The 27,227-nt window shown below is 44.6% G+C and overlaps 1 protein-coding gene across 1 annotated transcript in view; it reads left to right on the top strand.

The window, feature by feature from the left end:
- Positions 1 to 27,227, top strand: part of LOC311108856 (reversion-inducing cysteine-rich protein with Kazal motifs-like) — a gene marked incomplete at its 5' end in the record, with an annotated part of 98,758 nt that overhangs the window by 15,372 nt on the left and 56,159 nt on the right. The window contains one exon of the mRNA XM_084151625.1: positions 22,972 to 23,030. Coding sequence (XP_084007751.1) covers positions 22,972 to 23,030 — 59 coding nt within the window. The remainder of the gene's footprint in view (positions 1 to 22,971; positions 23,031 to 27,227) is intronic.

The following is a 27,227-nucleotide window of genomic DNA, read 5'->3' as shown; positions in this document are numbered from 1 at the left end:
AAGTGGCGCAGTGACCTCCCTGATCAAGCCCGCACCCAACGGACGGCTATCTAGGGCATGAACGGGGAAAGGGACATCAACAGGAAGAAGGGGATCCCTAAGGCTAAACAAAACTTCTTATCAACAAAATTCCCAGCCGCGCCTGAATCTACCAGCGCCTTATGCTGGGAATGAGGTGCTACCTGTGGAAAACTCACAGGTATACAAAAATGTGCAACAGAGAGCTCTGGGTGAGTGGGGCGCCTACTCACCTGGAAGGAATCCCCAGTGCGGGACCTGTCGTCCTCTCCCCTAGGAGGCCATCCCCAGCACCTAGCCGCGGTGTGTCCTCCCCGACCACAGTTGGTGCAGGGGATGGACCCCCTAGTAAGCCGACCCCTCCTCTCTCTAGCGCCAGCGCCCCCGAGCTCCATGGGACACGGCTCGGAGGCGCTGGAGGGTGAAATGGACGGACCCCCCTCGGGACGTCCGCGGGTAGCTAGTAGGTTATCCAGCCTGATGGACATGTCGACCAACTGGTCGAACGAGAGGCTGGTGTCCCTACAAGCCAGCTCCCGACGGACGTCCTCTCGTAGACTACATCTGTAGTGATCGACGAGAGCCCGATCATTCCACCCTGCATCTGCCGCTAGAGTACGGAATTCGAGGGCGAACTCTTGGGCACTCCTCCTCCCCTGCCAGAGGAAGACCAGACGCTCCCCCGCCGCTTTTCCCTCCGGGGGATGGTCAAACACCGCCCTGAAGCGGCGGGAGAACTCGTCATACGTGATGGTGTCCGCGTCGATCCTCCTCCACTCCGCGTTGGCCCATTCCAAGGCCTTCCCGGAAAGGCAGGAGATCAGGGCGGACACGCTCTCATGTCCCGAGGGCGCCGGGTGCACGGTGGCCAGGTACAGCTCCACCTGGAGAAGGAATCCCTGACACCCGGCCGCGGTTCCATCGTAGGCCCTCGGGAGCGAGAGTCGGACTCCTCGGGATTCCGGTGCGGGAATGGGCGGACTGGCCGATGGTGCTGGCAGGGAGGGTGGTGGTGGAGGCGTTCCCCAGCCTCGGATGGTGGTGATCACCTCCTGCAGTGCGGTCCCCATCTGCAGGATCTGGTCCCGTTGTTCCCGAACCTGGTCCTCCAGCGTCGTCTGGGCTGCTGCGGCTCCTGCTGATTCCATTATTGGTGTGTTATTCTGTCACGCGTGCTGTAGGTGGGTGGAGTGGTGGAATCAAACGCAGAACACCGAAGGATAGTCCAAACAACTTTAGTTAATCTCCAAACAGGAAAAATAACAACACTTGCCCGAAGGCAATAATACGCACGAAGGCGAAATAGCAACAAGCGCACTAACAGGTGCGTAACGCTCCAACGCAGTGGAGGAAAGCTCAACCGAGCGAAAGGGCGAAAATAAGCCCAACACACGACAGACCAAAATCAATAACACACAACACCTGACAAACACAACGAGAACTAAATAGGACACTAATGACACTAAATGATAACAGGTGTGACAACAATCAGACAAAAGCAAACGAACATGAAACATACAACGGTGGCAGCTAGTATTCCGGAGACAACGAACGCCGAAGCCTGCCCGAACAAGGGAGAGAGGCAGCCTCGGCTGAAACCGTGACAGTTGTTCCCAAAAGGATAGCAGCACTTACTGGTGGGACTTGGCTGAATTATTTTGGGTTGTTGAGGGCGTTGTGGCTGAAAGCATTGATTGTGTTTGTTCAATTTCCAGAATCTGGAAGAAAAAAAAGTGAGTCATCAATCATGGTCGAACGTTAAAGGGATATTTTGGGATTTTGGCACATTTCAAACAGAAAGCAATGTAGATGTAGGCCTATTGTTTCGTTTTTGGAAGATTGTAATGTGCCAGGAGCGGTGTAATTGATAATTGCTTTATTGCTTATTTGTTGTTATGAGGTTCCTAAATGGGAGTGTATTGAAGTTGATGGATTTAGACTGGACCCTGGTTATGGATCAGTCATCCATCTAATTTTAGCTCAGAGACTACCCATCACCCATCACTCTGTCTCTCTATTCCCTCTGGTTGTTTTATGAGTCTCTCAATCCTCACAGATGTCATTTAAAACAGCTGGAGGAAGATATTAGAGATGGCAAAGCCTTTGTTTTTAAAATCTAGCACTTCATCCATCATGTAGCTTTCATTTATATCTTTAGAACATTGTGTGAAGACATTTTCTTGAAGTGTCTTCAATGGAGCAGACTTTCATAGATGCAAGAAACTACTTATGGCCTTTGATGTTTTCAAAACCCGAGTACATTCTCTTCTTTAGTTGGTTTCTTATTGATTTTGCGTGATGGAGGGACACAGATCTTTGTCAAATAATTTGCCAGCCCAGCATGCGTTAGAAACACACTTTGGTGTTTTAATTTGAAAGTTGTTACTCTGTTAAAGACACTTCAATGAGGGAATCAAAGACACTAATTTGAGCATTAGTCAGTTGAAAAACTTTTTTTTTTTAGGGGGTAGATCAGCTTTAATATTGCAGATAGATTGTAACTTCCATCAATGTAATTGTCTGCATCACTTCCAATCCCCCATATGTTGTTTTTTTCTGGCAAATATATATATATATATATACAGTGGATATAAAAAGTCTAAACACCCCTGTTAAAATGCCAGGTTTTTGTGATGTAAAAGATTGAGACAAAGATAAATCATGTCAGAACTTTTTCCACTGTTAATGTGACCTATAACGTGAACAATTCAATTGAAAAACAAACTGAAATCTTCGAGGGGGAAAAATGAAAACCTTACAATAACCTGGTTGCATAAGTGTCTTATAACTGGGGATGTGGCTGTGTTCAGAATTAACCAATCACATTCAAACTCATGTGAAATATTAGTCATTACACACCTGCCATCATTTAAAGTGACTAGTAGGATTTTCCTGACATTTTCTTAGTTGCATCTCAGAGCAAAAGCCATTGTCCGCAGAGAGCTTCCAAAGCATCAGAGGGGATCTCATTGTTGAAAGATATCAGTCAGGAGAAGGGTACAAAATAATTTCCAAAGCATTACATATACCATGGAGCACAGTGAAGACAGTCATCATCAAGTGGAGAAAATATGGCACAACAGAGACATTACCAAGAACTGGACGTCCCTCCAAAATTTATGAAAAGATGAGAAGAAAACTGGTCAGGGAGACTTCCAAGAGGCCTACAGCAACATTAAAGGAACTGCAGGAATTTCTGGCAAGTACTGGCTGTGTGCTACATGTGACAACAATCTCCCGTATTCTTCATATTAATGGGCTATGGGGTAGGGTGGCAAGACGGAAGCCTTTTTTTACAAAGAAAAACATCCAAGCCCGGCTGAAGTTTGCAAAAACAAACATCAAGTCCCCCAAAAGCACGTGGGAAAATGTGTTATGGTCTGATGAAACCAAGGTAGAACTTTTTGGCCATAATTCCTAAATATATTGTTTGGCGCCAAAAACATTTACATTTACATTTTAGTCATTTAGCAGACGCTCTTATCCAGAGCGACTTACAGGAGCAATTAGGGTTAAGTGCCTTGCTTAAGGGCACATCGACAGATTTTTCACCTAGTCGGCTCGGGGACACATCACCCAAAGAACACCATACCCACAGTGAAGCATGGTGGTGGCAGCATCATGCTTTGGGGCTGTTTTTCTTCAGCTGGAACCGGGGCCTTAGTCAGGGTGGAGGGAATTATGAACAGTTCCAAATACCAGGCGTTTTGGCACAAAACCTTCAGGCGTCCGTTAGAAAGCTGAAGATGAAGAGGAAGTTCACCTTTCAGCACGGCAACGACCCAAAGCACACATCCAAATCCACAAAAGCATGGCTTCACCAGAAGAAGATTAACGTTTTGGAATGGCCCAGTCAGAGCCCAGACCTGAATCCAATTGAACATCTCTGGGGTGATCTGAAGAGGGCTGTGCACAGGAGATGTCTCGCAATCTGACAGATTTGGAGCGCTTTTGCAAAGAAGAGTGGGCAAATATTGCCACGTCAAGATGTGCCATGCTAATAGACTCCGACCCAAAAAGACTGAGTGCTGTAATAAAATCAAAAGGTGCTTCAACAAAGTATTAGTTTAAGGGTGTGCACATTTATGCAACCAGGTTATTGTGAGTTTATTTTTTATTTTTCCCCTTCAAAGATTTCAGTTTGTTTTTCAATTGAATTGTTCACGTTATAGGTCACATTAAAGGTGTTAAAAGTTCTGACATGATTTATCTTTGTCTCATTCTTTTACATCACAAAAACCTGGCATTTTAACAGGGGTGTTTAGACTTTTTATATCCACTGTATATATATATATATATATATATACACATATCCTTTAAAAAAAATATATTTCCCTTTATTACTTTCCAACCCCACCACCCCTTCCCTAATTGGAGTAAACTAGTGAACAACAATGCTTAGGCCTCTACTTCCAGCTTATACATGCTATATACATTTTATGGACACAGTCAATTTTACAATAATTCTATTTTGTTTGTTTTTACTCCTGAACTTCCTCTACCCTCAGCCTCTCCGATCATTTTCATGATGTCCATCCGGTTTGCTTCTATTTGCCATATCTTTCTAACTGTGCTCTTTCATAAAAGCTCTCAACCTATAACCTATATACTTATTATGGACACAGTATGCTTACATTATTAGTTATCTTGTTGTTATTAGTTATTGTTAGTTGTTATTCGTCCCATCCTTCAACTCCATTCAATACCACCCGTCTATCTCTTAACACCATCCATATTGGATTTCTATTTGCCATATATTTTTCAACTGTACTGTGATGTTTTACAAAAGTTCTGAACCTTTCTATTCTCATTGTTTCCACAGATTGTAAATTGAAAATAAACATTTTTGCTAAAAGTATTATTATATTATTGATTGGTTGACTATGACTTTTCAGATCACCCAGTAACGCTATCTGCAGGGTTAGCTCAAGGTAAATATAGCAATCCTTTAGCCATTCCTGGACCTGTGTCCAAAAACAAGCTACAAATGGACAGTACCAAAACAAATGATCTGATGCTGCTGATGGTCATTAGTAGCCTACCAAACTTGCTAACTGCCTGGTACTCAGCACTCTATTGTCCCTCTAATCACTCTGACATCAATGCAAATGTTATCGAAAATCTAATCAAACACTTCATGAGAGCCCATGAGCTCATGTTGTACAACATTTCTATAGGCTATGCAATTGCGAGAGAAAACAGAGTGATTGCCTCTGTTAAAAAGAGGAGGATCCCATCAGCTTTCTATAGACTAGGCCTACTATATTTATTTCTCAACTTTCCTAATATTAAGCACATTGTTTATCTTTCCAACAGGAGTATAGCCTACCTGGCTGGCATTAAAAGGAACCACGGGAGAAGCGTCCTCCATTTGCTATTTAAGTGCATAGATGACATGTATTTTTTCCCGATGCCCCGTTTCGAGACAGGTGCATGATAATGGTCCATTCTAAATCAAAACAAATTACACACATATATTATTTAGTGTATGTAAAGACAAGATTATATCAAGAATAGTCTAATGGGTGACAATATTAGCCTATCACTTGTGAATTATATATTATCACTTGTGAATGATGAAACTACCCTTTCTTTGCAACTTTTTCGAATCGTAGTTGCACACCTCATGTGGCCAAATAACTTCTTAAAATTAAGTACATTAATACGCTTTACAAGGGGTTTAGAGCCTAACTGGCATACATAAGCAGCGTGTGAGTTTCAAGTTTGGGGAAGATCATTTTCACCATAAAAATGCACCTTTATAATAAAAGCATTACATGCATAATTGCATTTGCGGTCACTTTTGATAATGGTGTTTTCCCGCTAATGGAACATTCGCGCTTATAGCCTACTACCATGTGTGCATTGCTGCGCTTATAATGTGAAGAAATAGCCTAATAGTTTATCAACATTTTAAGCTAAACGTTCTAATCTGTTACGTCAGCCACATTGCCTTTTTTGATGCTAGTGGTTGTATTAATTTGGGATCTATCGCATCCCACAACTGTCCCAGACTATGTTTAGAATATTTATTCCTCGCACAGAATAGAATAGGTCGACTTTTGTACTATGGGGGATAGTAGATTGACATTGGCTAGTGCTTTTGCTGTTCGTTAGGCCTACTCATCTTGTTGGCTGATGAAAAGTAAATGTGGACAGTTCTTCCAATATCTTCAATATGCACCTCGGAATTGGATAAGGACGCGTGCTGTTGCATCCCCGATGTGTCGGTCCTCACTTGTAGCCTGTGAGAAAGACCCGATCACGTGATGGAGAGCCATGTGAGTGAGAGGCGCTTCGGATTTTGCAGCACACTCAGAGAGAAGGGCACAACGAAAGCACTCCGGGCCGCAAAAGGCATGGATCTTTTTAGGGTGCATTACGGCCACAAAGGGGAGGCCGCCGTGAAATTCGAGGCATTATCAAGTGCTTGTCAAATTGCGAATGAGAGACTATTGGAGTGTGTACAGCCTGCGCAAAATACAAAGCAGAGCTCAGGCCTTTCAAGCAACTTTTTTCAAATCATTATTATGCAGCCTTAAAAATCAAAACAAATAGCCAACGTTTGTAGAACAACTAAAGTTACATTAATAACTCTAAATTAACCATATAGGAGCTATTTCTTTGTTAACCGCTCAACACAGAATAGCTGCATGTGTGCACTCCCTCAAATCTTTTGGAGAAAATATTAATATTTTATTCAGCTTTGTTCAATTGTATTCTTCATACTATAAAATAATATAAAATAATGCCACGGAATTCTAAGTAAATCTTGTCTGCTAAATGAACTAGTGTAGCACACAGCCATTTGGCATAGCCAGATCAGGGCCTAACATAAGGACAACTCAGAGTATGCTATTCTGTTCTTCTGAAATAGACAACATTTTCTTCATATCATGCTTCTTTAGACCTGTCTAAAATAAATAATGCATTTATTGTGAAGGTGTAGGCTATATTACATGGATTTATTAGACTTTTTCAAATGTAGATGTTCCAAAGGTTTGCATCAGTGGCTTGTAGGCTATGTGTGGAAACCAGGAGATGCTAAATGTGTTTATGATAATTAACAGTCAATTACCGTGAGACCGACAGTTATTTGCTTGACAATCACCAGCTGACGGATTTCCGTGACTGCCACAGCCCTATACATACATATATGTGCTTACATGTATTTTCATATGTGCATACAGTACATATACAATACATGACCAAAAGTATGTGGACACCTGCTCGTCGAACGTCTCATTCCAAAATCACGGGCATTAATATGGAGTTGGTCCCCCCCTTTACTGCTATAACAGCCTCCACTCTTCTGGGAAGGCTTTCCAGTAGATGTTGAAAAACATTGCTGCGGGCACTGATGTTGGGCGATTAGGCCTGGCTCGCAGCCGGCGTTCCAATTCATCCCAAAGTTGATCGATGGGGTTGAGGTCAGGGCTCTGTGCAGGCCAGTCAAGTTCTTCCTCACCGATCTCGACAAACCTTTTCTATATGGACCTCGCTTTGTGCTCGGAGGCATTGTCATGCTGAAACAGGAAAGGGCCTTCCCCAAACTGTTGCCACAAAGTTGGAAGCATAGAATTGTCTAGAATGTCATTGTATGCTGTAGCGTTAAGATTTCCTTTCACTGGAACTAAGGGGCCTAGCCCGAACCATGAAAAACAGCCACAGACCATTATTCCTCTTCCACCGAACTTTACAGTTGGCACTATGCATTAAGGCAGGTAGCGTTTTCCTGGCATCCGCCAAACCCAGATTCGTCCATGCCAGATGGTGAGGCGTGATTCATCACTCCAGAGAACGCGTTTCCACTGCTCCAGAGTCCAATGGCGGCGAACTTTACACCACTCCAGCCGATGCTTGGCAGTGATCTTGTGTGTGCGGCTGCTCAGCCATTTCATGAAGCTCCCGACGAACAGTTCTTGTGCTGACGTTGCTTCCAGAGGCAGTTTGGAACTCGGTAGTGAGTGTTGCCCCTGTTCAGATGCCAGCGCGAACCCTGGAAGGAGCTTCATTGATGCGATTGGACTGCATGGAATCAACACTCAAGTGTACAATGTCGGCTGACAATTCCAACCGATGAGGAGAACTTGACTCTAGAAAAGGTGTTTTCTACGAGAGGACTACACATCCTTCATCTCAACGTTAGAAGTCTTCTTCCTAAGATTGAGGATATTCGCCTACTCTCCAGTAACTGTAAGTTGGGAGCGCTTTGCTTTACCGAAACATGGTTAGATGGTTCAATAGGAAACGCTGAGATTGAATGTTGAAAATTATGTCGTGATTCGAAGAAACCGCAATCGCAAAAGGTGGGGGAGCTTGTATTTATGTAAGATCAGATATTGGGTTCAACTATAGATCACATTTGAACCATGACGAGATTGAAGCGGTGTGGTTGGTGATTTTAGTACCAAAAAAAACCCCCGTTATAGGCAGAACCTGTTGCAGACCACCAGACCAGTACAAGTTTTATCTATTGTTGGAGGAGACTTGTTCCAATTGTACAGACTTGTGATTTTAATACAGACATGCTCAAAAAGGGCCATGCTACTTTTAAAGCTCTTAAGAATTTTTTGTAATCTGTTTGCTTTACATCAGCAGATTAATGAGCCAACAGGGTCTGTCCTTCCACCCAAACCATCATTGACCTTGTGTTGGTTTCGATTGATCAAGCATATCAAACAGTGGGGTTGGACACTATGGGCTCAGTGATCATTCCATCATTTTCTGTAGTAGGAAGGTTTTTTTTTTTTTTACTTAATAATGATTAGGTCTATGAAGAATTATAGTGCAGATATTTTTGTTAATTGTTTGAGCAAATTGGACTGGTCTGCTGTATTGAAATGCCTGGTGCCATTTTTAAATCATTGTTTTTAGATGCTGTAGATAAGCAGGGTCCAGTAAAATATGTTCGAATTAAGCAAAGAACAGAACCATGGATAAACTATAACATGTTAAAGGCAATTAGGCGTAGAAATGAACACTTTCTGGAGTTTAGGAAATCCAGGGCAGATTAAATATTTATAGATGATAAGAAATGAAGAAATGAGGTCAACAGGATGATACAGAAAGCCAAGAAAGATTATTTTAATCACAAAATAGTTGAAAATAGGAACAATCCGAGTAAATTACAGTGGGGGCGCCATGTGTGTGACGCCATGTCTGCAACCATGGACTTGGGTAATGTAACCTTTCCTCCAATGTCCAAGCTAAAATTTCGAGCTTTGGTCTTTCAACTGTTACTGTAACCTAACAGCTTCAGACGCTTCCATACAGTGGGGGGAAAAAGTATTTAGTCAGCCACCAATTGTGCAAGTTCTCCCACTTAAAAAGATGAGAGAGGCCTGTAATTTTCATCATAGGTACACGTCAACTATGACAGACAGAATGAGGAAAACAATTATGGTGGAAAATAAGTATTTGGTCAATAACAAAAATGTCTCAATACTTTGTTATATACCCTTTGTTGGCAATGACACAGGTCAAACGTTTTCTGTAAGTCTTCACAAGGTTTTCACACACTGTTGCTGGTATTTTGGCCCATTCCTCCATGCAGATCTCCTCTAGAGCAGTGATGTTTTGGGGCTGTCGCTGGGCAACACGGACTTTCAACTCCCTCCAAAGATTTTCTATGGGGTTGAGATCTGGAGACTGGCTAGGCCACTCCAGGACCTTGAAATGCTTCTTACGAAGCCACTCCTTCGTTGCTGGGGCGTTGTGTTTGGGATCATTGTCATGCTGAAAGACCCAGCCACGTTTCATCTTCAATGTCCTTGCTGATGGAAGGAGGTTTTCACTCAAAATCTCACGATACATGGCCCCATTCATTCTTTCCTTTACACGGATCAGTTGTCCTGGTCCCTTTGCAGAAAAACAGCCCCAAAGCATGATGTTTCCACCCCCATGCTTCACAGTAGGTATGGTGTTCTTTGGATGCAACTCAGCATTCTTTGTCCTCCAAACACGACAAGTTGAGTTTTTACCAAAAAGTTATATTTTGGTTTCATCTGACCATATGACATTCTCCCAATCCTCTTCTGGATCATCCAAATGCACTCTAGCAAACTTCAGACGGGCCTGGACATGTACTGGCTTAAGCAGGGGGACACGTCTGGCACTGCAGGATTTGAGTCCCTGGCGGCGTAGTGTGTTACTGATGGTAGGCTTTGTTACTTTGGTCCCAGCTCTCTGCAGGTCATTCACTAGGTCCCCCCGTGTGGTTCTGGGATTTTTGCTCACCGTTCTTGTGATCATTTTGACCCCACGGGGTGAGATCTTGCGTGGAGCCCCAGATCGAGGGAGATTATCAGTGGTCTTGTATGTCTTCCATTTCCTAATAATTGCTCCCACAGTTGATTTCTTCAAACCAAGCTGCTTACCTATTGCAGATTCAGTCTTCCCAGCCTGGTGCAGGTCTACAATTGTGTTTCTGGTGTCCTTTGACAGCTCTTTGGTCTTGGCCATAGTGGAGTTTGGAGTGTGACTGTTTGAGGTTGTGGACAGGTGTCTTTTATACTGATAACAAGTTCAAACAGGTGCCATTAATACAGGTAACGAGTGGAGGACAGAGGAGCCTCTTAAAGAAGAAGTTACAGGTCTGTGAGAGCCAGAAATCTTGCTTGTTTGTAGGTGACCAAATACTTATTTTCCACCATAATTTGCAAATAAATTCATTAAAAATCCTACAATGTGATTTTCAGGATTTTTTTTTCTCAATTTGTCTGTCATAGTTGACGTGTACCTATGATGAAAATTACAGGCCTCTCTCATCTTTTTAAGTGGGAGAACTTGCACAATTGGTGGCTGACTAAATACTTTTTCCCCCCACTGTATGGAAGCGTCTGAAGCTGTTAGGTTACAGTAACAGTTGAAAGACCAAAGCTCAAAATTTTAGCTTGGACATTGGAGGAAAGGTTACATCACCCAAGTCCATGGTTGCAGACATGGCGTCACACAATGTGTAACACACATTGTAAATCAGTCTATTGAACTAGGGTGTTTTCCCAGTGAACTAAAACTCACAAGGGTCATTCCTTTATATAAAAAAGAGAATAAGTCAGATAATGGAGACTATCGGCCTGTCTCAATCCTGTGTGTTTTATCAAAGGTCATGGAAAGGATTATGTTCAAGCAGATTGACAGTTATATTTCCTTATATAACCTATTCTATGAGCGCCAATCTGGCTTTAGGCAATCCCATTCCACAGACACTTGCCTACTATATCTAACTGACCACATCAGGAAGGAAGTAGACGGAGGGACATGTTGTGGTTATCTTAGATCTCCAAAAGGCGTTCGATACAGTGGATCATGACATTCTGTTAATCAAACTATAACAACTTAGCAGTAAAATGGGTTAGCTCTTACCTGCAAGGTAGAAAACAGATGGTGGATGGGACCCTGTCTAAAACCAAAATGTTGAACTGCGGGGTACCCCAAGGGAGTTTGCTGGGTCCACTTTTCTTTCTATTGTATATAAATGATCTGAAATCTCCCTGTACATGTGACCTTATCCTATATGCAGATGATTCTGCACTGTTGGTTTCCCACAAAGACAAAAAGGTGGTTGAGAAAGCCCTCAGTGCTGATCTTCTGAATGTCAGTAAATGGCTATATGGCAATAAGCTGTCACTTCACCTTGGATGTCACGCCCTGGCTCTGGGGACTCTCGTATGTTGAGCCAGGGTGTTAGGTTCTAGTTTTGGGTTTCTATGTTGGCCAGGGTGGCTCCCAATCAGAGACGGCTGAAGCTCGTTGTCTCTGATTGGGAGCCATACTTAGGTAGCCGTAAGGCATTCGTTTGGTGTGGTTTCTTGTTCCTTTTGGTTTGTGTTTGTACCGTAGGACTTCACGTATCGTTTGTTGTTTTGTTCACTGTGGTGTACTAAATAATATTATGTACGCATCTCACGCTGCGCATTGGTCCACTTCCTCTATCGACGATCGTGACATTGGAAAAACAGAGTCCATCTTGTTCGGGTCCAAGGTGAAACTGAGGAAATCCCCTGATTTTAAGGTGGTAGTAGGTGACATAGTAAACTCAGCAAAAAAAGAAACGTCCTCTCACTGTCAACTGCGTTTATTTTCAGCAAACTTAACGTGTAAATATTTGTATGAACATAACAAGATTCAACAACTGAGACAAACTGAACAAGTTCCACAGACATGTGACTAACATAAATTGAATAATGTGTCCCTGAACAAAGGGGGGGTCAAAATCAAAAGTAACAGTCAGTATCTGGTGTGGCCACCAGCTGCATTAAGTACTGCAGTGCATCTCCTCCTCATGGACTGCACCAGATTTGCCAGTTCTTCCACCAAGGCACCTGCAAGTTCCCAGACATTTCTGGGGGGAATGGCCCTAGCCCTCACCCTCCGATCCAACAGGTCCCAGACGTGCTCAATGGGATTGAGATCCGGGCTCTTCGCTGGCCATGGCAGAACACTGACATTCCTGTCTTGCAGGAAATCACGTACAGAACGAGCAGTATGGCTGGTGGCATTGCCATGCTGGAGGGTCATGTCAGGATGAGCCTGCAGGAAGGGTACCACATGAGGGAGGAGGATGTCTTCCCTGTAACACACAGTGTTGAGATTGCCTGCAATGACAACAAGCTCAGTCCGATGATGCTGTGACACACCGCCCCAGACCATGACGGACCCTCCACCTCCAAATCGATCCCGCTCCAGAGTACAGGCCTCGGTGTAACGCTCATTCCTTCGACGATAAACGCGAATCCGACCATCACCCCTGGTGAGACAAAACCGCGTCTCGTCAGTGAAGAGCACTTTTTGCGTTCCTGGTGTAACTCAGGCAGTTGTTGGTGCCATCCTGTACCTGTCCCGAAGGTGTGATGTTTGGATGTACCGATCCTGTGCAGGTGTTGTTACACGTGGTCTACCACTGCGAGGACAATCAGCTGTCCGTCCTGTCTCCCTGTAGCGCTGTCTTAGGCGTCTCACAGTACGGACATTGCAATTTATTGCCCTGGCCACATCTGCAGCCTCCTTGCAGCATGCCTAAGGCACGTTCACGCAGATGAGCAGGGACCCTGGGCATCTTTCTTTTGGTGTTTTTCAGAGTCAGTAGAAAGGCCTCTTTAGTGTCCTACGTTTTCATAACTGTGACCTTAATTGCCTACCGTCTGTAAGCTGTTAGTGTCTTAACGACCGTTCCACAGGTGCATGTTCATTAATTGTTTATGGTTCATTGAACAAGCATGGGAAACAGTGTTTAAACCCTTTACAATGAAGATCTGTGAAGTTATTTGGATTTTTACAAATTATCTTTGAAAGAAAGGGTCCTGAAAAAAGGACGTTTCTTTTTTTGCTAACTTTAGTTGCAGCAAAAGACTCTGTTAAGTATCTTGGATGTGTGCTAGATAACCATCTGACAGGGGAGAGCACGGCACAAAATGTATCTCCAAAGTGAACCATAAAATTAGGTTTCTGGCAAGAACCTCCAAATATCTGGATAAGAATGCAATGGGGACATTGGCAGGGGCTCTTGTTCAGTGCCACTTTGACTATGCGTGCTCTTCCTGGTACAATAGTGCCCCCAAGATAATAAAAAAAAAAATTGCAGACATCTCAGAACAAATTAGTCAGGATTATTCTTAAACTTGAAAGTCACTGAGCTCTTCAGTACGGGCCATTCTACTGCCAATGTTTGTCTATGGAGATTGCACGGCTGTGTGCTTGGTTTTATACACCTGTCAGCAACGGGTGTGGCTGAAATAGCCGAATCCACTAATTTGAAGGGGTGTCCACATATTTTTGTATATACAGTGTATTTTAATTGTAGTGTGTATATATATTTTCATGTAGTTCATACATATACAGTATTTTCATTGAATCAGGCCACAGGAAGAGTTTTATTGAAAGGAAACCTGAGTGCCTCTAGTCTCTCCCCCCGTCTTCACAACAGACTGATCCCTTAATGCCTCCCTGCTTATGTCAGATTGCAATTAATGAATGCACAGGAAGTCACCTTTGACCCCGAGGCATTAAAATCTCCCCTAGAGGGTTCAGGCTGCCACAGAGGAATGCGGGAGCAGACCAAACATCAGACAAGTATCCATGACTATTCACCATTGTGTTCATGTGTGTTTATAGCCCCGATGGTGAGAGGAGGACAGCCTAGCCTGAGTTTCGAGACACAATAGTAGAGATTATGAGATTGCAAAGTATATTTTTGTCTCTGCTTGTTATATTATTGACATTTTCGGCTCTAAAATGGAGAGGTTTAATATGGTTTGAGTTGTTTGGAGAGAAATGACACAAAAGCGAAAGACAAGGCAACCTCCACAAGAGCGTCCGCGCAGGAAGCAGACTGGCAGGAAACGTGGAGCAGTGTTTTTGGGGCCCGCGCATTGAAATTCCACTCTTTACCGGCAGCTATACGTTTCAGCCAGGGCTAGCGCTGCTGCTATTTTCACTCTCGTTTGAAGCCCGCTGAAAACTGGAAACAACTTTTTTCGGACCGTAGGAAGGCAGTGAGCAAAAAAATGCAGCCATCCCGGGCCGGCCAGAATAAACACACACTCTAACTGTTAGAGCCTCAAGCTGCTTTGTCAAATCTCACAAAGCGTCTCAGAGTAAAAGTGCTGATCTAGGATCAGGTCCCTTCTGTCCGTATAATGTTATTCATTATGATCTAAGAAGGCTAAACTGATCCCAGATCAGCACTCCTGCTCTCAGATGTTTTGTGAATATGGGTCCAAATATACAGTAAGCTAAGCAAAGAAAACAGCTGAATGAAGCAGCTGAACCAACCCAAGGCCTCGGCCAGCCCACTAGAGAAAGACAGACACAACACTGGCCTGTCTCAGTCTGGCTGGTGCCAAGACTCCAGCATCAAACAGATCGGTGGTGTGGACCGAGGGGTTAACTCCAACCACACAGGGCCACACACACAGCTACTGTACTCACTCACACTACAGAGGCATGGGTGAGCACCAGAGCCATAGACAGCGTTTCAAATGGGGACTTTTAACAGGTGCCGTATTGGCACCTGAAGACATACATTCTGGCAGGAATGTCAACTGGATTGTTATTGTCATGGGACTATGGAGGATAGTTTGTTGAACTCTATTTACAGCCCTGGGTGAGGCTACTTAACGTAGCTGTAGTGACTTAAAGATGGTCGTCTCACATTGCGTTTTATTCTACATATTTTACATATGGTACAATGCTTTGTGAAAATGACTCTTGGGTCAAGGTTTGTAACTTTCTCAGTGGGTCCTGATACTGTTCCCTCCTGCCTCTCTGCTTCGTCTCTGCTACCTCCCTCCTTCCTCCCTCCTTCCTCCATCCTTCCCCCCTCCTTCCTCCCTCCTTCCTCCCTCCTCCTCCCTCCTTCCTCCATCCTTCCTTCCTTCCTTCCTTCCTTCCTTCCTTCCTTCCTTCCTTCCTTCCTTCCTTCCTTCCTTCCTTCCTTCCTTCCTTCCTTCCTTCCTTCCTTCCTTCCTTCCTCCCTCCTTCCTCTCTCCTTCCTCCCTCTCTCCTTCCTCCCTCCTTCATCCTCCCTCTCTCCTTCCTCTCTCCTTCCTCCCTCCCTCCTTTCTCCTTCCTCCCTCCTTCCTTCCTTCCTCCCTCCTTACTACCTCCTTCCTCTCTCCTTCCTCTCTCCTTCCTCCCTTCTTCCTCCCTCCTTCCTTTCCTCACTCCTTCCTCCCTCCTTCCTCTCTCCTTTCTCCTTCCTGTCTCCTTCCTCCCTCCTTCCTTCCTTCCTCCCTCCTTACTACCTCCTTCCTCTCTCCTTCCTCCCTTCTTCCTCCCTCCTTCCTTTCCTCACTCCTTCCTCCCCCCTTCCTCTCTCCTTTCTCCTTCCTCCCTCCTTCCTCCTTCCTCTCTCCTTCCTCCCTCCCTCCTTCCTCCTTCCTCTCTCCTTCCTCCCTCCTTCCTCCCTCCTTACTCCCTCCTTCCTCTCTCCTTCCTCCGTCCTTCCTCCCTCCTTCCTTCCTGTCTCCTTCCTCCCTCCTTCGTCTCTCCTCCCTCCCTCCTTCCTTCTTTGTTATTAGCCACCAGTCTGTGCATTGTATACTTGGAATGTCGGGATGCATGTGCTATGAGTGCTCAGCCCTGTGATCTTCCAGGACAGTCCCTTTTTATATCCGGTTGCAGAGACACTAAATGGGGATGGCTATGCCTTGCCAGATGTCTCCGTCCCGCTGACGAAAGCGGCGTGTCTGACAAGATCGATTCCCGCCCTTCGTGAAGGATAACATCTGCAAATCTGGGACCAATAAATCAACTTTGATTTGATTTGAAGAGAAGTAAAGGGTATCACACAGGGAAAAGACGAGGTGTACTGCACACTGACAGATGGGGTCATAGGAGAGACGAGGTGTACTGCACACTGACAGATGGGGTTGTAGGAGAGACGAGGTGTACTGCACACTGACAGATGGGGATCTATTGCTGCAGCTGTGGAGGTGAGAGGCTGGGGCTGTAAATGCTGCAGCTGTGGAGGTGAGAGGCTGGGGCTGTAAATGCTGCGGCTGTGGAGGTGAGAGGCTGGGGATCTGTTGAGGGGAGCAGAGAGAGAGATGCTACAGCAAAGACTACCTCTAACTAACCTGTAGCAAACAGTCACAATGTTATTTATCATCCCACATAACAGTCATGACTGAATACTAAAGTCTTATATTCTATTCTAATATTCATATTTTAATATTCATACAGTATAACCGTGCACACACTTACTGTGTGTGTGTGTGGACGTGTTTAACTATACTTGTGGGGACCAGAAGTCCCCACAAGAATAGTAATCCAAGAAAATGTTGACCAACTGGGGACATTTTGCTGTTACCCACAAGGTCAAATGCTATTTCTAGGGGGTTTAGGGTTAATGTTAGAATTAGTGTGAGGGTTAGAATTAGGTTTAGGGTTAGGGTTAGGAGATAGGGTTAGTTTTAGGGTTAGGGTTAGGAGCTAGGGTTAGGTTTAGGGTTAGGATTAAAGTTAGGCTTTTGGGTTAAGGTTAGGGTTAGGGTTGAGGTTAGGGGTTAGGGTTAGGGTTAGGGGTTAGGGAAAATAGGATTTTGAATGGGACTGAATTGTGTGTCCCTACAAGGTTAGCTGCGCAAGACTGTGTGTGTGTGTGTGTGTGTGTGTGTGTGTGTGTGCGTGCGTGCGTGCGTGTGTGTGTGTGTGTGTGTGTGTGTGTGTGTGTGTGTGTGTGTGTTTGTGTGACTACTTACACACTCTACAGGCTGGCTGAAGAAAGACTCCAATACAGTGACTGGAAAGTGTTGGGAAAACATTTCAGTGTAGTTGTTTTGAAGAGGATGTATAGTTCATTCACTCTTTAGTATTTGTATTGTTGCAGCCCGATCACAGTTCAAAGAGTAGGAGCAGGTACGGTGTATACAAAAACTGGCAAGATACATGATACATAGGGTATACACACACACACACCAACACACACACACCAACACACACCCCACCGTGCCACTTGCCCCCCACAATGGTCCATCTGCACCCCGACCAATAGGGGCCCAATAAAATCTGTGTTGCGGAGAACACGGACGGAATCACGGAATCCAGACATTAAAATGGAATTCAACAATATTCAAAAGGTATTGAACTTAGTAGGATATCATATAAATGTATTAAACTAATTAATTAATTTGCTCAAGATTATCATAAGACATAGACTGAATGCAACAGTGATTCGTATTTTCCTTTAACTACAAAACTACAAGATGGAGCTGACAGACATCGTCGCCCTGTTCCTAGCTCCTTAGCAACTTTGCAGTATACATTTTTTATTTTTTTTGGGGGGGGGCTGTTATTTCAAGTTTATTGCATTATTACCTACAGCCGAAAATAACTTTTAGATATTAGATTGGCGGTCACTCACCAGCATTTCAACAAGGAATTCGACTTTCCTGAATTTGATGTTTTGTTTGTACCCCCTGAGGCAATTCCACTCATCCCAGGGGCTGCTCCAAGATATCGCCTTTTAGTCTGACTCAGGAGGCGTGCATACCATCCACTGCTTCCGAGTATATTACTCACTAACGTTCAGTCTCTGGATAATAAAGTAGATGAGCTCAGGGCGAGGATCTCCTTCCAGAGAGACATCAGGGACTGTAACATACTCTGTTTTACAGAATCATGGCTCTCTCCAGATATACTGTCCCTGTTTCAAGGAAAGAACAGTGCAGCCGAAACGGGCCACCCCCTGCTCACGAGGACTGTGAGCTCTCATTCTCTCCATTTAAGCGTTTTAACTCTGGGGGCCCAGACGGCATCCCAAGCTGCGTCCTCAGAGCAGACCGGCTTTCTGGAGTGTTTACGGACATCTCTCCCTAACCCAGTCTGTTGTCCCCACTTACTTCAAGATGTCCACCATTGTTCCTGTACCCAAGAAAGCGAAGGTAACTGTACGACTCACTTCAGTCATCGTGAAGTGCTTTGAGAGGCTAGTTACATATCGTCTCCACCTTACCCGACACCCTGAACCCACTACAATTTGCATATCCACGGAAGACACAATTGCCATCGCACTGCACACTGCCCTATCCCATCTGGACAAGAGGAATACCAATGTAAGAATGCTGTTCATTGACTACAGCTCAGCCTTCAACACCATAGTGCCCTCCAAGCTCATCACTAAGCTCGGGGCCCTGGGTCTGAACCCCGCCCTGTGCCACAGCGTCCTGGACTTCCTGACGGACCGCCCCCAGGTGGTGAAGGTAGGAAACAATACCTCCACTACGCTGATCCTCAACACAGGGGCCCCACAAGGGTGCGTGCTCAGCACCCTCCTGTACTCCCAGTTCTGCGTGGCAACGCACGTCTCCAACTCAATCATCAAGTTTGCAGACGACACAACAGTGGTAGGCCTGATTACCAACATTAACGAGACAGCCTACAGTGAGGAGATGAGGGCCCTGGCGGAGTGGTGCCAGGAAAATAACCTCTCACTCAAACTGTTAAATAGTCATCTCTAGCCAGCCTCCGCCCAGTACCCTGCCCTGAACTTAGTCACTGTTACTAGCCGGCTACCCTGCACCTTAGAGACTACTGCCCTATGTACAGGCGTGGTCAAACGTTTTGAGAATGACACAAATACTAATGTTCACAAAGTCTGCTGCCTCAGTTTTGATGATGGCAATTTGCATATACTCCAGAATGTCATGAAGAGTGATCAGATGAATTGCAATTAATTGCAAAGTCCCTCTTTGCCATGAAAATGAACTTAATCCCCTAAAAAAACATTTCCACTGCATTTCAGCCCTGCCACAAAAGTACCAGCTGCCATCATGTCAGTGATTCTCTCGTTAACACAGGTGAGAGTGTTGACGAGGACAAGGCTGGAGATCACTATGTCATGCTGATTGAGTTAGAATAACAGACTGGAAGCTTTAAAAAGGTGGTGCTTGAAATCATTGTTCTTCCTCTGTTAACCATGGTTACCTGCAAGTAAACACGTGCCATCATCATTGCTTTGCACAAAAAGGGCTTCACAGGCAAGGATATTGCTGCTAGTAAGATTGCACCTAAATCAACCATTATCGGATCATCAAGAACTTCAAGGAGAGAGGTTCAATTGTTGTGAAGAAGGCATCAGGGCGCCCAAGAAAGTCCAGCAAGCGCCAGGACCGTCTCCTAAAGTTGATTCAGCTGCGGGATCGGGGCACCACCAGTGCAGAGCTTGCTCAGGAATGGCAGCAGGCAAGTGTGAGTGCATCTGCAAGCACAGTGAGGTGAAGACTTTTGGAAGATGGCCTGGTGTCCTTCTAACCCCCCCCCCCCCCCCCCCCCCAAATTGTAAAGTGGTTATCCCACTGGCTATAGGGTGAACGCACCAATTTGTGAGTCGCTCTGGCAAAGAGCGTCTGCTAAATGACGTTAATGTGCCCTTGAGCAAGGCACTTAACCCTAATTGCTCCTGTAAGTCGCTCTGGATAAGAGCGTCTGCTAAATGACTAAAATGTAAATGTAAATGTAAGGGCAGCAAAGAAGCCACTTCTCTCCAGGAAAAACATCAGGGACGGACTGATATTCTGCAAAAGGTACAGGGATTGGACTGCTGAGGACTGGGGTAAAGTCATTTTATCTGATGAATCCCCTTTCCGATTGTTTGGGGCATCCGGAAAACACCTTGTCCGGAGAAGACAAGGTGAGCGCTACCATCAGTCCTGTGTCATGTCAACAGTAAAGCATCCTGAGACCATTCATGTGTGGGGTTGCTTCTCAGCCAAGGGAGTGGGCTCACTCACAATTTTGCCTAAGAACACATCCATGAATAAAGAATGGTACCAACACATCCTCCGAGAGCAACTTCTCCCAACCATCCAAGAACAGTTTGGTGACGACCAATGCCTTTTCCAGCATGATGGAGCACCTTGCCATAAGGCAAAAGTGATAGCTAAGTGGCTTGGGGAACAAAACATCGACATTTTGGGTCCATGGCCAGGAAACTCCCCAGACCTTAATCCCATTGAGATTTTGTGGTCGATCCTCAAGAGGCGGGTGGACAAACAAAACCCCACAAATTCTGACAAACTCCAAGCATTGATTATGCAAGAATGGGCTGCCATCAGTCAGGATGTGGCCCAGAAGTTAATTGACAGCATGCCAGGAAGATTGCAGAGGTCTTGAAAAAGAAGGGTCAACACTGCAAATATTGACTCTTTGCATAAACTGAATGTCATTGTCAATGAAAGCCTTTGACACTTATGGAATGCTTGTAATTATACTTCAGTATACCATAGTAACATCTGACAAAAATATCTCATAACACTGAAGCAGCGAACTTTGTGAAGACCAATACTTGTGTCATTCTCATAACTTTTGACCACGACTGTACATAGTCATTGAACACTGGTCACTTTAATAATGTTTACATATAGTTTTACACACTTCATATGTGTATAATGTATTCTAGTCAAGGCTCATCCTATATAACTAATGCTGTACACACCTTTTCTATGCATTTATGTCCATAATGTCCATAATGTCTATACACACTATTTTATATATATATATATATATATATATATATATATATAATATATATACATACATACATACATACATACATACATACATACATACATACATACATACATACAATACATACATACATACATACATACATACAACATACTGTATATACACACTACCAGTCAAAAGTTTGGACACACCTACTCATTCAAGGGTTTTTCTTTATTTTTTACTATTTTCTACATTGTAGAATAATAGTGAAGACATCAAAACTATGAAATAACACATATGGAATCATGTAGTAACCAAAAAAGTGTTAAACAAATCAAAGTATATTTTATATTTCAGATTCTTCAAAGTAGCCACCCTTTGCCTTGATGACAAACTGATAGAATCTGAAATAGAGGTTTTGATTGGATCATACAGAAATGGAAGAGGAGTAAGAGAGGAAGAGGAGAGGAAGAGGAGAGGAAGGCCTCGTCTGGGCCGAGCTGAAAGATAAATAGCTGGAGCGATTGACAGATAGAGATTACATTTTCTCAGGAGCATAAACAATAATAAACAGATGATAATATGTTTTTGTAAGACTTTGTTTGTTGTTGTTGTGATTATTATTCGTAAAGCTATATGTATGTCTGGCCTGAGCATATACGTCTCCTCCATCCCCCTTCTTCTCTCTCCTCCATCCCCCCCCCCCTCTCCTCCATCCCCTCGCTCTCTCTCTCTCTCTCTCTCTCTCTCGCTCTCGCTCTTGCTCTCTCTTTCTCTCCTCCATCCCCTCCCTCTCTCTCTCTCTCTCTCTCTCTCTCTCTCTCTCTCTCTCTCTCTCTCTCTCTCTCTCTCTCTCTCTCTCTCTCTCTCTCTCTCTCTCTCTCTCTCTTTCTTTCTCACTTTCTCCCTCTCCCTCTCTCTCTCTCCCTCTCTCCCTCTCTCTCGCTCTCTCTCTCTCTCTCTCTCTCTCTCTCTCTCTCTCTCTCTCTCTCTCTCTCTTGCTCGCTCTCGCTCTCACTCTCTCTTTCTCTCCTCCATCCCCTCCCTCTCTCTCTCTCTCTCTCTCTCTCTCGCTCTCACTCTCACTCTCTCTTTCTCTCCTCCACCCCCCCCCCTCTCTCTCTCTCTCTCTCTCTCTCTCTCTCGCTCTCTCTCTCTCTCTCTCTCTCTCTCTCTCTCTCTCTCTCTCTCTCTTTCTTTCTCACTTTCTCCCTCTCCCTCTCTCTCTCTCCCTCTCTCTCTCTCTCTCTCTCTCTCTCTCCCTCCCTCTCTCTCTCTCTCTCTCTCATTGTTTCATGATTCATTGAATGGCCATTGTTGTATTTGAGTTATGCGCTTTGATTTGGTTACATTGGGGTGAAGGTCTTGAGACCAAAGCCACCTCAAGAAGACATCTCTTGTTGCTGTGAAAGGGTTGAAAAAACTACAGCCTAATCCAGATCTCAGACGCACACCAAGTATGAAATAGGTGTGTTGAGACAAATACATAAGCTCCTCTGTAATGCCAATATCAATACATCACGGTAACCCCAAAGCTGAACTGTGTTTCTAAGCCACTGTGAATCCGTTATATACTGTATATGTGAGGTCCCATGTAGCTCAGTTGGTAGAGCATGGCGCTTGCAACGCCAGGGTTGTGGGTTCGTTTCCCACGGGGGGCCAGTATGAAAAGAAAAATGTATGCACTCACTAACTGTAAGTCGCTCTGGATAAGGGCGTCTGCTAAATGACTAAAATGTAAATGTATATGGGTGGATTTCAAGGTGCCACCCACCTGGAAAAGTCTCTCCGGGGCTTAAGATGAAACAAGGTGGGGAGTGAGTGAATGCTACTGTCTCAAAGCAAAGACTAAAAGCCAATTTATGCTTGATCCGAAAAATGATGAGGGCGGGAGGTCCTGTATAAACACAAACTCACTTCCTTGACAACTTCCTTCACAACAGCTGACGTCGTATTGACCATGAGTCTGTCTGTCTGTCTGTCTGTGTTTCTCCTCCACAGATTCCTCCTGCTGCCACCATGCTGAGGAGCTCTCACCATGTAGGGAAGCATGCGATCAGGTAAGGGAGGCCACAGACTGAACACGCACGCACTCACACACGCACGCACGTACGTACGCACGCACACACACACACACACACACAGAGCATAAAGTAGAGCACAAGAGTGAGAGAGCTTTAGCCTTAGAAGTTCTCCCTCTTAGAGCTTTTATTTTCTCCCTCTGATGCTCCTCTGTCTCTGTCTCTGTCTCTCTCTCTCTATCTCTCTCTATCTCTATCGCTCTGTCTCTGTCTCTGTCTCTGTCTCTGTCTCTCTCTCTCTCTCTCTCTCTCTCTCTCTCTCTCTCTCTCTCTCTCTCTCTCTCTCTCTCCCTCATCTCTCTCCCACTCTCTCTCTCTCTCTCTCTGTCTCTCTCTCTCTGTCTCTCTCTGTCTCTCTCTCTCTATCGCTCTGTCTCTGTCTCTCTCTGTCTTTCTCTCTCTATCGCTCTGTCTCTGTATCTCTCTCTGTCTCTGTCTCTCTCTCTCTCTCTCTCTCTCTCTCTCTGCATGCTGGGAGTGTTTGGTGCATGCTGGGAATTGTTTGAGTGAGTGCTAAGTGCGAGTGTTGTGTAGAGTTGGATATCCTGGGTTTTCCTTTTCTTGGTGATATCCTTTTTTCTTCTATGCATAATTAAGGTTATTATTTCTATTTTTTTTTTTGTGGTAGAATTAAGTATATTGTTTTTCGTGTCGAAATTACCCTGATTTTGGTGGGGATGGCGGCCCGAATCGGGACGCCGTCCCTGTCACTTCGGCACGGCTTTAGGTGTGTTACTGAAGCTACTGTCACGGTGGAGGAGTTTCTGGTCGCCGTAGGAGAGAAGGTAGGATATGAGAATGTTGCTTATGCTTCACGGATGAATAAAGCGGTGGTGGTATTTCTTAAAGAAGAGCGCCTTGTCGATCGTATGGTTGAGCACGGCGTACTTCTTAAAGGTATGTTTATTAAAGTTACGCCAATTTTCTCTGTCAACAAGGGTAACGATTTCGAATGTACCGCCTTTTATTCCCAATGAGCTATTGGAGTGTGAGTTATTGCGCTTTGGGAAGTTTGCAAGTTCAATTAAGGTTGTCCCATTGGGTTGCAAACACCCGGCGTTGAAACAGGTTATGTCGTTTCGGCGACAGGTGTTTATGTTTTTGGACTCACCGGAGCAGACTTTGGAGTTATCGTTTAAAGTCAAGTATGACAATAGACTGTATATGGCTTATGCTAGTACGGGTAGTCAACGGTGTTTTGAGTGTGGGGATGTTGGTCATAAGCGACATGCTTGCCCGAAAAGGGAGAAGGCAGAGGGAGGGGCGCAGGTGGTCCTCGTAACGCCTGGGCCCACTGATGTAGGAAGAGGTGGGCTGACAGTGGTAGAGCAGCCACACGCATCTGTTGCTGAGGAACAAGTTGTCCGTGTTGAGGGCACAGAGGTGCAACTTGTACCAGAGGGAAATGTTATGCAGCAGAAAAAAATTGTTGTAGAAGGTAAGGATGGATCTGAAGGGCCATTTCCTCAGACTGGTGAGGAGGTGCCCAGTACGAGTGCTGTGGTACAGGAGGGGGTACATGTGGAGCTAATCTCCCAGGTAGTGGAGGAGATGCCCACTACAAGTAATGGGTTACAGGAGAGGGTTCATGTGGAGCTCATCTCCCAGGTAGTGGAGGAGATGCCCACTATGAGTGCTGGGGTACAGGGGGGGCTAGTCTCCCAGGTAGTGGAGGAGATGCCCACTACGAGTAATGGGGTTCAGGTGGGGCTAGTCTCCCAGGTAGTGGAGGAGATGCCCACTACGAGTAATGGGGTTCAGGTGGGGCTAGTCTCCCAGGTAGTGGAGGAGATGCCTGGTACGAGTGATGGGGTGCAAGTGGGGAGTGTTGAAAGGGATGTGGTAGAGGGGAGTCAGTGGTCTGTGGCCTCAGTTGAGGAGGATCAGGAGAAGGATATGGATATCTCTCTTGATACGATATCAGCTGGTGAGGACTAAATTTACGATCTAGAGGAGGTAAATGGGTTTCTGGATCAGACTTTTGGGAAATCCGTCAAATTGGCAGATTATTTTGATGTTGATAAGTTTGTGAGGTCAGCTGTGATGTTACAGAAGACGGTGGGGTTAGACCAGTTGAGTGAGAAGAAGCGGTTTCGCTTGAGGAAATTTGTTACTGCTGTTGCAGCAGCAAAAGGTGGTGGGAAACGTGGTCAGGTTAAGAGAAAATTTAAATAATGATGATGATTATGCCTCATAGGGTGTTCTATTCTCTTTGTCTGGTTTCTCTGTGGTATCTTCTGCTTTTCCTTTTTCTTTTCTATATGGAGGTACTAAGGGTAGGTTCTCTCAATATTAATGGAGGAAGGGACAGGAATAAGAGGGCTTGGGTATTAAAAGTAATAAAACAGAAAAGGCTTAATGTAGTTTTCCTACAGGAGACACATAGTGATGAGGAAAATGAGGCTGACTGGGGTATGTGGTGGGAGGGGCAGCATATACTCAGTCATGGTACTAATTTCAGTGCTGGGGTGGCAATCTTGTTTTCTTCAGGCTTAGGGGTGACTGTGGTATCTACAACAGAGATTGTCAAGGGTCGGGTTTTATTGGTCAAGGCGGATGTTCTGTTATTTTTTATTTGTTTTAATGTTTATGCTCCTACTGAGGGTACAGAGCGTATTGTTGGTTTTGATAAAATAAAGGAAACCTTAAGACAGTGTGACCAAGAGGGGTGTATGGTTTTAGGGGGGGACTGGAACTGTACAGTGGATTTTACTGTTGATCGCACCGCTGAAGAACCTCACCTACGGTCAGCAATTTGTCTGTCTGGTCTATTAACTGAGTTTGAGCTTTCTGATGTGTGGAGAGTAAGGAATGCAAAAGTTAGGCAGTACACATGGCTAAAAGTTAATGAAGGTCATGTCAGTGCAGCAAGGTTAGACAGGTTGTATGTATCTGAGCAATACTGTAGTAGGGTTGGAAGGTGTGACATTACTCCTGTGGGTTTCTCTGATCACCATATTGTCACTGTTGATATTCACTTGTCCTGTCCACGAAGGTCATCATCTTATTGGTATTTTAATGTTAAATTGTTACATGATGTCATGTTTTGTGAAAGGTTTTTGTTGTTTTGGGAAAAATGGAGGGTTACAAAAGGGAATTTTGAGTCCTTGAGACAATGGTGGGAGGTTGGGAAGGCCCAAATACGATTATTTTGTCAACAGTATACTGCTCTGTCTCGAATTGAAGTTAAAGAGACTATCAGGGCCCTTGAGCAGAACATTAAATCTATTGAATTGAAGTTGCTCACTCAGAATGACCCCGGACTAGTCATGAACTTACAGGACAAGAAACATGAATTGAGGTCGTTTCTGCATGAAAGAGTGAAGGGTGCCTTGATTAGGTCTCGTTTCGCTTCCCTCAAGGATATGTATGCTCCTAGTGGTTTAAAAAAAAACCTAGGACAGTCGACATTGCAACGTAAACAGATGGTCTGCCTTCATCTCCCTGATGGGAAGGTGACCACGGATGACAGTGAAATGCGTCAACATGCCGTGGATTTCTATTCTGCCCTCTATAAGGCGGAGGATTGTGACTCTCTGTGTACTGAACAGTTGTTACACGGTCTTCCTCAATTGGGACCTGAGCAAAGAGTCGCATTGGACTCTGACATTACACTGCAAGAGCTGTCCACAGCAGTTATGCAGCTCTCAACAGGCCGAGCCCCTGGCATTGATGGTTTACCATCTGAGTTTTATAAGCACTTTTGGGGGTCTATTGGGGAGGATTTTTATGAAGTGGTGTGTGAATCTTTTCATGAGGGCTCTCTTCCTGTATCTTGTCAACGTGCGGTACTTTCACTGTTGCCAAAAAAGGGGGATTTGGCTCTCATAAAAAATTGGAGACCTGTTGCTTTGCTGTGTGCAGAATATAAAATTGTTTATAAATGTCTCTCAAACAGGTTGAAAGAGTATCTGGGATTGTTGGTCCACAAGGATCGCTCTATTGTTGACAACTTGTTTCTAATAAGAGATGTTTTGGACATTTGTAAACTGTCTGATGTAAATGTGGGTTTACTTTCTTTGGATCAGGAGAAGGCTTTTGATCGTGTGGACCACCAGTACTTGTTTAAAACAATGAAAGCCTTTGGGTTTGGGGATGTTTTTTTGTCTTGGATGAATTTACTGTATGCTGGGGCCTCGTGTATGGTGAAGGTGGGGGGTGGTTTGAGTTGTCCCA

The sequence above is a fragment of the Coregonus lavaretus genome (genome assembly GCF_964263955.1).
Source record: "Coregonus lavaretus genome assembly, chromosome: 34".
NCBI lineage: Eukaryota > Metazoa > Chordata > Actinopteri > Salmoniformes > Salmonidae > Coregonus > Coregonus lavaretus.
This window is presented reverse-complemented; position numbering and strand designations above follow the sequence as displayed.